We start from the raw sequence: 12,323 nt of genomic DNA on the forward strand, positions 1-12,323 counted from the left end.
TCCCACCTGCTTGCTTGGTGGGACTCTGGAGTGGTGCAGCACAGATTGTTCCTGCATCCCCAGGGAAGAGTGTAAGGGTAGGGCTTGGAGGGAGAGTCTGGGAACAAGAGCATTAGACTGTAGGTGGTATCCCTGACCACAAGCAGAGTATTTAGTAACTAGTACATAAGTCATGAGAAACCTGAGACTAGGCCTGTTTAGGGGATGTGATTAAAGAGTGGCAGTTAAAATAGAGGAGTGCTTAAGAAGCAGAACAGATAAAGGACATTCATCAGTCCAAATTCTGATCTGAATACAGAGCAAAAACTTGAAACAAATTAGGAAAATGAAAATACATCAGGACAAGTAAGAGTGTGCTTCAGAAGACAGAAGCATCAGTGAAAATCAGCTGAGAAGCAGGCAGCATGGCTGTAGATAGGTCCCTGGAAGAATTTCCAATGGAGACAGGGAAGTGTGAATGTTGCTGAAGGGTGTGAATAAGTAGTTAGAAATGTTTGCCTGTGGTTCTGATCACTCAAATTCAGGAAGAATGAATTCAGACTAGGATGAGTTCAGGAAGTGTTTGTTAGGGCGATCTGGGAAACTTGTGGATCTTCAAGTGGAACTGGAAGAGTTTGCTTAGCTTAGGAAAAGAGTTGAAAAGGGATGTGTTTACTCTGTTGAAATATATATGGAGAGGAAGCACAAGGAAGAAGGTTCTGCTTCTTGGGCAAAATACAGGGCTAGCACTGTAGCATGAGGGCTGAAGTGGATGTGTGAGGAGAACTCAGAACAGCCCTTCAGTAGCAGGAACAGGAAATCTGCTTCCCCTGCTTATCCCGTTACATTTCTGCTGTTGTTCCTTTGTATCATTTTTGAACCTATTTATAGAATGTGTCAGTGACCCAGCAGACCCCTCCCACTGCTGTGCTGTGTGTCCCAGTGCTCCCAGCTGGACTCTGACCATGAGCACTCCCCATGCCCTGCCAGGGCAGCAGTGTGCCAGGCCAGCCCGCAGCTGAGCCGTGCCTGCTCAGGGGAGCCAGCTCACTGTGCTGCCACTGCTCTGCCTCTGCTGGGAGCTGCACGCCCGACATGTTCAAAATCATGCTTGGTACCAGATCAATAGGGGAGGGGAAGCACTAGTCATCCTCCCATTGATACAGGGGAAAATATGGTAATCTGTTCAAAATATGATTTTGAACATTTTAAGTAGTACTATACAGTAGAGGTTTCAAAAGGATATGTGTGATGCTGATTAAAGAATAGCTCAAACTTGAACATTTCAGATTCTCACACATCAGACTTTGGCCTGAGGGGGTCTTGCCATCTCCAGCTTGTCTGCTTTTCTTCCAGTTAGGAGAATGGGGAAAGCACTGTCAGCTGTGAATTTGGCAGGCAGAGATGAAGGGGAAAATAAAAGAAATGAATTTTCCATTATGGGAGACAAAGGGGAAATTGAGTTCTTCTGAAATCCTGTCATTGACTTTTTAGTTTTCAGTGTTTTTCTGATTCTACAGATTAGAAAATAGGTAAGCACGGTTAAATAGATTTCTTAAGTCATTCTTGAATGTCTTTTTTTCTTTTGAATAATTTAAATTGAACGTCTACATGGTTAATTGAAAGGGAGAATTAATTTTGTGTGTAATGTGCTAAGATCCCAAATTGCTCCTGGAGCTACTAAAATAAAATAAGGACTGAGAAGAAAAAGTTAGTCAAGAATATCATATCAGTTATGACAGGTGGAATTCATGAAGAAATCACCAAACTAAAAATAATGCCATCTCTGGCCATCTGTGAGATATATTGGGAATTATATGGAATGGATGCTCAGTGTGGAAGTAACTGGTCTGTCATTGTTTTAAGATGAAAGTATTTGTTGGACAAATCCTAGATTCCTTTCATTCACCAAGGAAACCAGAAAATAGCTGCTATGTATTTTATTGTAAATATTTTTCTATAATTATTTAATGGTGCTTCTGTGCGTTATTTTACTTTAGTGGCTTGTTTGTTATTGTTTCTGTGTTGTTAACTGTTATGATCTAGTCATGGTTATTTATTCATTATTCATGGGATTTGTTTTTTGTGCATGCTGCCTGTGTGTTATACACATTCTCCATTTGTTTTGACTTCCACAGCCAGAAAATGTTGTCCTGACTCTTCAGGTAATGTCTTATGGTAGATGTACAGCTTTGAAAAGAAACTAACCTTGTCTGCACTGCTGTTAAAACACCGATAGCCATTTTTAATGTCACTTTAAATACTGTTTTTCCATCTAAACTATCTTAAAATAACATGCTGTCATTTAATTTTTGAAGCGTTCAGCTACATAGAAAAGAAAACAGTGATTCTTTTGCAAAACCCAGCCAAATTCTTCTTTTAAACTTGCACTTCATAGTCTTCAGAAGGAAGCACAGGTTTTAACAAGCAGTTAATAATAATAATTAAAAGAGTAGTTTCCATCCTAGAATTGTTAATTAGGGCAGAAATTTGCAACTCTGCTTATGATGGGAATTGCTGTGTTTGGCTCAGTTGGTAATTAGGGATTGTGAGGAAGGGCATCAGCAAAGCTGGAACTGGAGCATGATTGATATCTTGTGAGAAACTGTAACTTATTTTACAGGACAGTTGTGCAGCCTCAATTTCATCCTTTTGCTGCCGAGTTGCCCTTGTGCTGGTGGGTCTGTAAAACAGCAAAGGACTCAAAGTACTAGTGTGAGAATTAGTTCTCCTTAGATTGGGAAAGGGAAGGAGAAGACAGATTTACCAGGGGAGAAGGACTCCTGGGGCATGCCCACGCTGTGCTGTCTCTGTGCACATTCACCTCCCTGGCCTGCTTTTGGCTGGGCTGTGTTTTCAGCAGAGGGAACAGCAAGGCCAGCTCACAGTGTCCCCTGGGGGCCACATTGCCTCGTGCAGGGCCCTGCCTGGCCCAGTCTCTTGGTCCCAGGGCTCTGCATGTGGAAGCAAGTCAGGCTATTGCCTTGCATCGTTCCCTTTCACTCCTGCCAGCTTTGGGAAGCATCCTTTTAGCTGCTGCTGCCTTGCTGTTTGGCAGCAGAATAAATGCCTTTACCTGAGAGATCTTAAAATTTGTCTGCTTCTGCATGTTTTCCAGTCCCTAAGCAGGTTTAAATTCAGCCCTTTGGAGTAACCCCTGCCATTGTAATCGATCATCAGTGAAATACTTCCCTTCGGAGTTCAGATGAATTTTTCTACTTTTAGATGAATAAAATGGAGAAAAAATGAAGCCTCCTTTTCCCCCTGATAAGATGTTGCTCTAGGTAACCTTGCTGACATTTGTGGAGCCTTTTTGGAAACAAATGTGATAAACAGTATATTCATGGTCTGGGAATTCAGATGTGTTCATTTTTAACCTGTTTCCATTGCACTGATTCATATTTATTTTTTGTGAGCCTACTTCTCTCTTAGCACTCACTCTTGTAGTTTGCCTAGCTAATACTCTAGGAAAATAATTATTAGCTATCAGTATCTACAACATTATGTATCTTTTTGTTAGAAAAGTTGTCACTTATTGACAAAACATACCAATTCCATAACCTCAGTAACTCAGTAGATGGTTTAGTCTGTAGTTTGATTTTGAATTCTTTGCTCTGTGTTGATTGCAGTTACTGTGTGATACCTGCTGTTACCACTATTTTTGTCTGAATTACAGGCCATCTACTATGAAATCGGTTTTATAGTCTCCGCAGCCTTGGGATTGCTATTTATTTTGTTACTGCCTCTTGTGGGACTTTGCTTCTGTATGTGTCGTTGCTGTGACAACTGTGGTGGGGAAATGCATCAAAGACAGAAGAAAAATGCTGACTGTCAGAGGAGCTGTTTTGCAACATTTCTTTTTGTTGCTTCTTTAATAATAAGGCAAGTGTGATAAAGAGAACAATATGAACCTTGGTATAGCACTTATTTTGCAGTGTCATATGACAAATGATATTACTGTGTTAGCCTACAGGTGCAGAAATTATTGATTATTAAAGAAAATGTAACTGCATTATAAAAAATGCTGCCACTGTTGCTATCCACAGGTACTTAATTGAGCAGAATATAGGTGTGAAACAAACAAAAAATTATGCATGTATTGGACAAATGACACTTCTGCCAGTCTCGAAACAGTAGTTGTAGAATGCTGCATTACACTTTTGAACATGAGAGACTGTACCCTGTGTTCAGCCCCCATTCCATAGAGAACCTGAGATATCACATGCTGCTGTGTTATTGGTAGTGCTGGGGTGGTGAAAAAAACAAGTAAGTGATTTCCTCCAGTAGTTGCTAAACTCCAGATATTGATACTAGTTCAAGACAATGGGTTTTCTTCTGGGTCCCGTGCTGTTTAAACCATGCATGCACTCCCTGTAAATCCTGGAGTTTGGAGACATTTTTGCACTGTTGGTGTTAGGACTATACTCTGCTGGGTATGTAATGGGTGGTGAGGAACTACAATCAGGATTTCTTCCTACTTTCAAAATACATTGTTTGTTTTCGGGCTTTAACTTTCTGCCTTTAACTTCTTCATGTTTTCCTTTAACTTCTTCATGTTTTCACCTGCCTACTATCCTTATTTTGTGATTATATTAAAGAAGAAAAAAGGTGTTTTGATCTATACAGTGTGACTGTTCAGTCATATGGGATGTACTTTGTCACTTTGCTGTAATCTAAATTGGTTTTTTTCTGTTACTGTGTGTCATGACAAATGGTGACCTTGCTTATGCTCCAACAGGGGACAGGCTGATATCAGATATGGGAACATGCTGTTTTCTCCCCAACATCACTAGCAAGCATGACCCTTAGGAATTTGAAAACTCAAAAACTGAATGGTGTAGGGTGATAAGTGCATCCCTGCCATGATGACAGGACAAAAATCCTTTATGGTTCAAGTGTGCCTTGAAGACAGTAAATTATTAAATTACCTCTCAACATGTTGAAACTGGAGGTTGGTCACAGAGCTTGCCAGCTATCTTTCCACCACATTGCAGATGCTGTGTTGCAGCATGCTGCTTTCTGGCTATAATGACTGGGGAATGTTGCCTATTAGTAGAAAAACTAAGATTGAGCCCCTTGTTGGTCTCTTTAACCTGTGCCTTTGCTGCCAGCTCTCCTTGTGGGATTAAGCACAGCCAGCACACCCAAGTGATTCTTCCCAGGTCAGGACTGGCAGATCAGTGATCCCTAGTTATATGCTCTCCAGAACTAAGGAAATTGCCTCTTTAGTGTTTCCTTCCCCCCTCCCTTTCTTTATGAGACATCGTGGTATATCAGATGCTTACCCAAAGTGGGCGTTGTTGCCTGAAATCACTCTGAAGGTTGAGTAGAGATAATCTCATATGAGGACTCCCTGGTTAAGTCTCTAATGCTGTGAGTGATGTGCAAGGCAAGATAGAACTTTATAAGGCTAATATTACTGATCCCAGACTGACTGAGGGCTCAAGTCTCCAGTGTGCCAAAGAGAGGTTCTCCTGCCCTTCCTGGATCTTCTTTAACAAGTGACAAGGAGATGCCCTGTCTGTGTCTGTTTAAGCCATGTCAGGTTGCTTACTGCTGTGCAGTAACACAGAAGGACATTCTTACTGCTAGCCATTGCCCCAGCAAAAAATACTGGAGGAAGCCTGAGGTTTACTTAAAACTGTTGCTACATGTCTTGTACTGTACTCAGAAAGTATCCTTGTGAATTTTTGGGGAAATTTTATTACCTGCTTTTCTTCAAAGTTCCTATGCAATTTCAGCTTAGGTGGAAGGTTTACCTGTAATTCTTCCCAAAATCACACTTCTCAAGGACTGTGCTAGAGCTGAATATGTAATAATAATAATAATAACCAGATAATAGTGTAATAATAACAATAACCAGAAGAGTTTAGTCCTGTGTGAGTAAATGCTTATGGATACTTGCAGACACAGGCAAAGGAATGAAAACTTGACTGATCTCTGTCAATACAGGGTTACATTGAGATGTGCAATGAAATTACTAAGGCAGACCCTGTTATAGTGTGGGTATAATTTAAGTTCATGAAGCATGGGAGGCCTTCTTTGGGAATAGGTGTCCCAAACCCCTGCCAAGAGACTGGAATGCTACAGACTCCTTTACCCTGAGCTGTGCTGCTTCAGAAGATGCATTTGGCATGGCTGGCATCTCACAGACAGAATTTCTAGGGGGTGGATTTCTTCAGGAATACCATCTCAGTGTATGTTCTCCAACTTCTCCCTCTCTCTTAGTGCACCAGATATTCTGGGATTCTCTCATTGAGCCATTCTTTTTATTTTTCTTTTTTTCCTGTCCTTGATAAGGAAAAATGTTTTCAAACTGTCTTTCCTTGGCTGGGAGAGACAGGTTAAATGCCCAGTGGGGAGAGTATTGGTAGGGGAAAGACCCTGACTGTGGAGCTTGCAATGGACTGTGTATCTAGGCAGCAGCTCTAGAAAACTCCAGGAGTGTGGGGATGGGTTTTCTTGTGTGTCAGGATGCAAGTTCGCACTGACACACATGTGCTCTTAATGCAGATTTTAGAATATCTCAGCCAGTAGATTTTAATCACGATGAACATTTCTTCTCACTTTTCCACTGATGTAGTGCTCTGGTAATTAGAATGAGATTTTAGACTCAGCTTACTGGAGTGGTGTGTACAGGAAGTGTAAGTTTGGGGATTTTTCTTTCAATTTAAAAAAAGGCTTCAACTGGATCTGCTTTCTGCAGGTGGGGCTTAAGTGAGAAGTACACTTTCCTCAAGGAGGAGTATAAGAAAGAAGTCAGAAAACTTGTGATTATATATGCAGATGTTTATCTTGATAAGCCTTTAGGGTGTCATTTTCCAGAACATACACTTTCTGTTTGAAATATTTCTATATAGATTTAGTTAAAAATACATGCAGTTTTTTTGGTAGTTCACAGCTTTTATACATGACTGTTTCCCTACAAAGTAGGATTCTATTGCTAAAGAGCAGAGGATGTAGAAATAATCTATCAAATACATAGCTAAGTAGGTTTGGTATTCCAGACTTATATAAACAATTACATTATTTTCTTCAAATGTTAACTGAAAGTTTAGGGACAGAGACCTGCTAATAGATTTTACTCACTAATCATCTGCAAGCTTAGGCAAGGATGCTTCCTCTGGGAAAGAAATGTAATTTCAGTAGATTTTGTACATTATAAAGGCAAGGGAGGAACGTTTGATTTTTAAGAAAGCATAAATGATACCAAATTTGCTGGTGATAGAAAATCTCCTGGTTATTACATAGAAAAACACATAGTCAGTTTTGTGTGCCTCCAAGAGGGCTTGTGTTATAACCTCTTTTTTTGAAGTAATGGATGTTCAGGAAAGCCAAGTCTGGAGGAAGGAAGTGGTGTTTGGCGTCTTGGCAAGTACCTCATCAGGCTTCACGTTTGTCCTCTTGGCTTTGTAGGGTTGGTAATACACATTGTTCAATACTATAGTATCTGAATTGTTCAGTCAATAAAATCTGAAAGAATTGGTGGAAAAGTTGATACAGAAATCTCTGTCAGTTATTTTTTAAAATTCTTTATCTGGTAGTGAGGAAGGGGCTATTCTTCCAATATGTGAATGAGCTCAGGGTTTCTATTTTGTGACTTGAAATTTTTTGCAAGCTCAGCTAAAGGAAAAGCTTGCAACTTGGTTTAGTAACATTTGCATGCATCTGTGAAACCTGGCAAGAAACTTGAGAGTGGAATATTGGACTCCTGAAGAATTGTTAAAACAATTTTCTTAACCTGTTACAGAAGTAGCATGTCCTTTTTATTCCTGCTTTATGGCTTTCTCCTCATAGCTGCTTATTGAATGTTGACTGAAGGCTCAGTTACATAATAAATAGATTTTTCCTCTCATGTTGTGTGTTTGTTTAGTTACAGTCAGAGTATAGTCAGAGTACCTTGGCTGCTTGAAGTATCTATCTTGTTTCCTCCCACTCTTTCCATTTAGGAAGCTGAAGAGAAAGATGTGCTGAGATCTTACAAAGTATTGTTTTGTTAGCTCCAATTGACCTTTCTGATCTCTGAGCATAGAATCCAAAGGATAGAAATGCTGTCTGTCTAAAGAATGAGGATGTGGTCATAAACTCTGAGCCTCAGAGCAATATACATGTTTGCTTTTCCTAATACCTTGAGATTGTTTGTCTTCTGATTAACAAAATCTAAAAATATTTTGATAGCAATTGCCATCACAGAGTGAAAAGAAATAATATATTGCCTGTATTCAAAATTAAACTGTTTACTATGCTTGTCATAAAATTATAGAATTGAAAGTTACTCAGTTCCTTGGTATTTAGGCATTCTGAGTTCTCAGTCCTTGAGAATGGTGGTAATAGTGTTTGCTTGAGTGTTGGTCATAGTGGCAATTTGCTGTAGGTTAAGTAGGAGGATAAATGTGTGTGTCCCTTTGTTCCTTAGTGACTTCTGGGAGGTTAATTAACAGCCAGTTTTGAAGACAAAACGGTGAAATTTTGAGTAGAGAAGCAACTACTTTATGTCAGTCTCTGTCGTCCTGTCATGAATATTTTTGGATATTAAAAGAAATGGTAATATAGGAATCCTAATAGATCTGACCTGTAGCATGTAGTCCTTCCATTTCTCCCTGTGAGCTGCTTTGAAATTGAAATTAGAATTTTCTAATTAAAATTAGAATTTTCCCTCAGAAAGTATTTTTCAGAGCAACAAATCTTTGCATATGTGACCAGTTTTATCAGGAGAACAAGCCTTTACATTGTTTGGAAAAGCAACATAAAGATGAAGGTTTGGTATTGATTCACTGAAGAAGGAGATGAGCATCATAAATCAGAGTGACGAACAATGAAGAGTGATCAAATATAAAATAATCATCAGTGCTGACAAGAAGTCTAGCTCATTTTCCACTTTTTGTTTCAGTATCAGGAAATGCATTATTTTAGCATTAATATGGAATATTTGTGTGCTTTTGAAAGATCCATGCAGTTATGTAAATAAATTGTGTTATTATGAATAAACCTTGCTGAAGTTATCAAATGAAAAATACTGCTTTTCACAGTTAACTGGCAAGCATTTGTTTACAGCTGTGTCAAGGTTCATGCTACTTGTAAAAGACCCAATGTTTCTGAGTCTCATACAGCTTACTTAGGCTATATACACATTTTCTGACAGTATCCATGCAAAGGGATTAACAGTTGTACATTAATAGTTTCAGAAGATTTTGTGGGTAACATCACTTTTCCTTTCTTTTTCATTAATTAGTAATGCAATATTGGCCCTTTTGGCTCAGTGTTACAGTCTGCTTCATGGTGTATGTGAGAACCTGTAGTAATTTAGGGAGACCTTTCTTTCCTTTGATAATATTGACTTTTTTTTGCTATAATTTTTTTATTCTGTCTTATGTTAGAATATGCACTTACACTAACAAATATCTGTTATCTCTATTTTTTGTAGTGTTGGAGTGCTCTGTGCATATGCTGCCAACCAGCATTTAACTAACCAAGTCCGAGGAGCAAAGAAACTGGTTAACAGTAATTTTAAAGATCTGAAAATTTTCCTTAACGACACTCCAGCGGTAAAGAACTTTTTCTTTATGGGGAATGAGGCTGGGAGGGAAGAGGTGTAAATGAGAAATACTGCAGAAAATAATTATTTCCTTCTGTATACCTGCAGTGTTTTCTTTATTTTTTGTATGTCGGTCTCACTAAGTAGAATAAATGGTGCAAGGTAAGATGTTTTCACACAGCAGTCAGTGCTTGGGAGTTACCCTGGTGGATCAGCATTGCTTGAACAACTTCTGAGCTGCACTTTGGGAGTTAGCTGCTGTGATGCTTGTAGGCCCTTTTCCTCCTACTGAACTAGTGCAGATCACAAGCAGAAGATAAATAATTTGAAAAAAAAAGGTTTTAAAAGGAAAGCATTAAAAAAAAAGCATGACATGAAAACTTTGATTCCTTGTTGCTCTTTCTTGTTTCCTTGTATTTTGGGCGTACTTCTATGGGCTTTGGGACAGAGCCACAATAACTTCTTTTCCAGGAATATTTTGGACTGTTTTTTCTGTAAACCAAAGTCACACTGTACCATACTGAACAGGAAAGAGTCTTTTCTTTCAAATTTTCCTTAGAGTTCCATAAGCAGTCCTCTGCATATCTGGTTTTCTTTGGAAAAAAAAAACAAGTTAGTTAGGAAGCCCTGTAGGCAATGTGCAATTTCAATTCTTAGTGAATTTATAGGGGGCAAAAAAAGTCTGACATTTCTATTACCTTGGCTTTCATTAGTTTTAATGATTTGAATTCAATTTTAGTAATCTGTTTTACTTCCATAAAGTGACTGATACATTAGAAATAGGTGGAATTCATGCAGTTATGTGGAATCCACAAGTGTGGTAGCATCCCAGTCACAGTAATTCTGGGGTGCTTTGCTGCTCACCAGGGCTGTGTGAGAACAGGAAAGGCCTTGGGAGAGGCCTCAAATGTTTTCCTATCTGAAGTTTTTCCCCAGATTTTTTTGTGTGTGGTGTTGTGACAAGTGGGTGCTGGAGGTATATGGCAAGAAGTGGAGATCATGCCAATCAACAATCCCTCTTGAAGCAGAGTGCTTTTGGTCAGTCTGGAGCTGATGCTGGGCACAGAAGGATCAGTGCAGTCACATCAGAAACCACCAGGGTCCCCTTGACAGTGTTCTGACAGTCAGGAACTTCAGGGGAGAAAATCTGTTATGTAGAAGTATTTACTTGAATAGAGGAAAAGAAAATAGACACTAGCTAAAATGTTAATAAAAACACTTAATTATTAAATTTAAAAGTGTCAGGACTTCAACACTTCTGCCAGAGGTTAGTCAAAGTCTCACTTAGTAGTTTTTTAGTTTCAGTGTGGTATTATTACCTTTTCTTTTTTAGACTTGGTGTTAATGCAGTCATCAGCTGTATCTCATGAGTCATTTTGTCAGACAAGGTGCATGAGTATCATGTATGCACGCACATTTGTAAGAATTTCTTGAGGAAAGGGGAAGAGCTACAATTTTTAGAAAAAAGTTCTGGTATCCAACTAATTGTCTGTAAAGCTCTGAAATTCGAACTGATGTCCTTGACTCATCAGTATGAGGTGTGTACAGCACATAAGAGGATTTGAAAAAGAAGTCCTGTGTTAAGAGTTCATGTCACAGGAGATTTGCAGACTGTGAGTATTGAGCAATAACACCATTAGTCATACAGAATCACCTTTGTCTGGGACATTGCTGGAGACAGTGCAAAACCTTTGAGACCTGTGTCCCTGCTAAATTTTAGTGCTTTGGTTAACCTAGGTAGACCAAAATAATAAATAAGCAAAAATATACCTACAGCCTTCTCAGTAAGAAACTCAATTTTTTTTCTCCTGTTAGAAGAAGGAGATCCACTCCTCACTTTGTCATTTAATTAGATTCACTGATCAATAGGATCAGTGTTTCGAGGGTGGATTTTTTTGTCTTTTTTTATTTCACAGAAAGTTTGAGACTGCAAGCCAGATATACTTTGTACACATTTGAATCATGCTTAAAATTGGAAATCCATTTCTCAAGTGTTTTAACCATTACATTGCTTTAGCTTGATTGGGGTAGAATCCATTATTTTAAGCATGCAGAAATCAATAATTTCTTTTCAAAGTTAGTGTCATTTTTCTACTTGGGATGGTTCTTTACTAGCTTTTTCTCCAAACCCAGGACTCTGTGGTAATTGAGGTGCTGTTCTACATTGTTATGGTGTTTTGGTAGAGCTCAGGTTGAGACTGGGCCAATTCCACCTGGAGGTCAGGAAAACTACTTGTGTTCAGACAGAGCAGCTGACTCCTTTCCACAAGAGAAGCTCTGAGAGGCTGCCCAAACACAAATCCATTCTCTTGGTGAATTGTTTCAAAATTGCCACCACATCAGTGCCATGCCTTTCCATGAAGGAGGAACTCCTGCCAGAGAAAATCAAGTAACAGAGTTGAAGACATGGAAAACCTTTTTGGCCTGACTGACTTGAAGCCTCCCTAAGGCCACTGTGGCTGCTAGTTAATATTTTTGAGCTGAATCATTGAGCACAGAGCTGTTCCAATTAAGTAGATGTCCCAGTCAAACATTTCCTTTATGTGCAGTTCTGTTAGGCAAGTAAAATACTTGGTTAGTTGAAAACAGTAGAAGGCCAGTGTTTGGAGGGGTTTGCACACATTTTGATTGTTTCAGAGTGACTATTTGACACATTCAAAAGTGTTACTTTTTTCAGTTCTTTTAATAGTTTTTTAATAATTTTCTTCTCAGCAAATTGACTACTTGGTGAACCAGTACAACACAACTAAGGATAAAGCATTGTCTGACCTAAATAGTAAGTATTTTTACTTAAAGGGGATTAGCAATG

At 38.9% G+C, this 12,323-nt stretch overlaps 1 protein-coding gene across 8 annotated transcripts in view; it reads left to right on the forward strand.

The window, feature by feature from the left end:
- Positions 1 to 12,323, forward strand: part of PROM1 (prominin 1) — a 61,191-nt gene that overhangs the window by 23,955 nt on the left and 24,913 nt on the right. For 5 of the 8 annotated variants that reach the window (XR_008484005.1, XR_008484006.1, XM_054290917.1 and 2 more), the window contains exons 4-7: positions 2,118 to 2,144; positions 3,656 to 3,861; positions 9,404 to 9,524; positions 12,227 to 12,290. Coding sequence is in view for 4 of the 8 variants with exons in the window: in XM_054290917.1 (XP_054146892.1) it covers positions 2,118 to 2,144; positions 3,656 to 3,861; positions 9,404 to 9,524; positions 12,227 to 12,290 (418 nt within the window). In the remaining 4 variants the exon portion in view is untranslated. The remainder of the gene's footprint in view (positions 1 to 2,117; positions 2,145 to 3,655; positions 3,862 to 9,403; positions 9,525 to 12,226; positions 12,291 to 12,323) is intronic. The other 3 variants (XR_008484007.1, XR_008484008.1, XM_054290907.1) reach the window with 1 other exon arrangement.

This window comes from Melozone crissalis, unplaced genomic scaffold (assembly GCF_028551555.1).
Source record: "Melozone crissalis strain CALT ecotype California unplaced genomic scaffold, PUWL_Pcris_2 ptg000006l_1, whole genome shotgun sequence".
Lineage (NCBI taxonomy): Eukaryota > Metazoa > Chordata > Aves > Passeriformes > Passerellidae > Melozone > Melozone crissalis.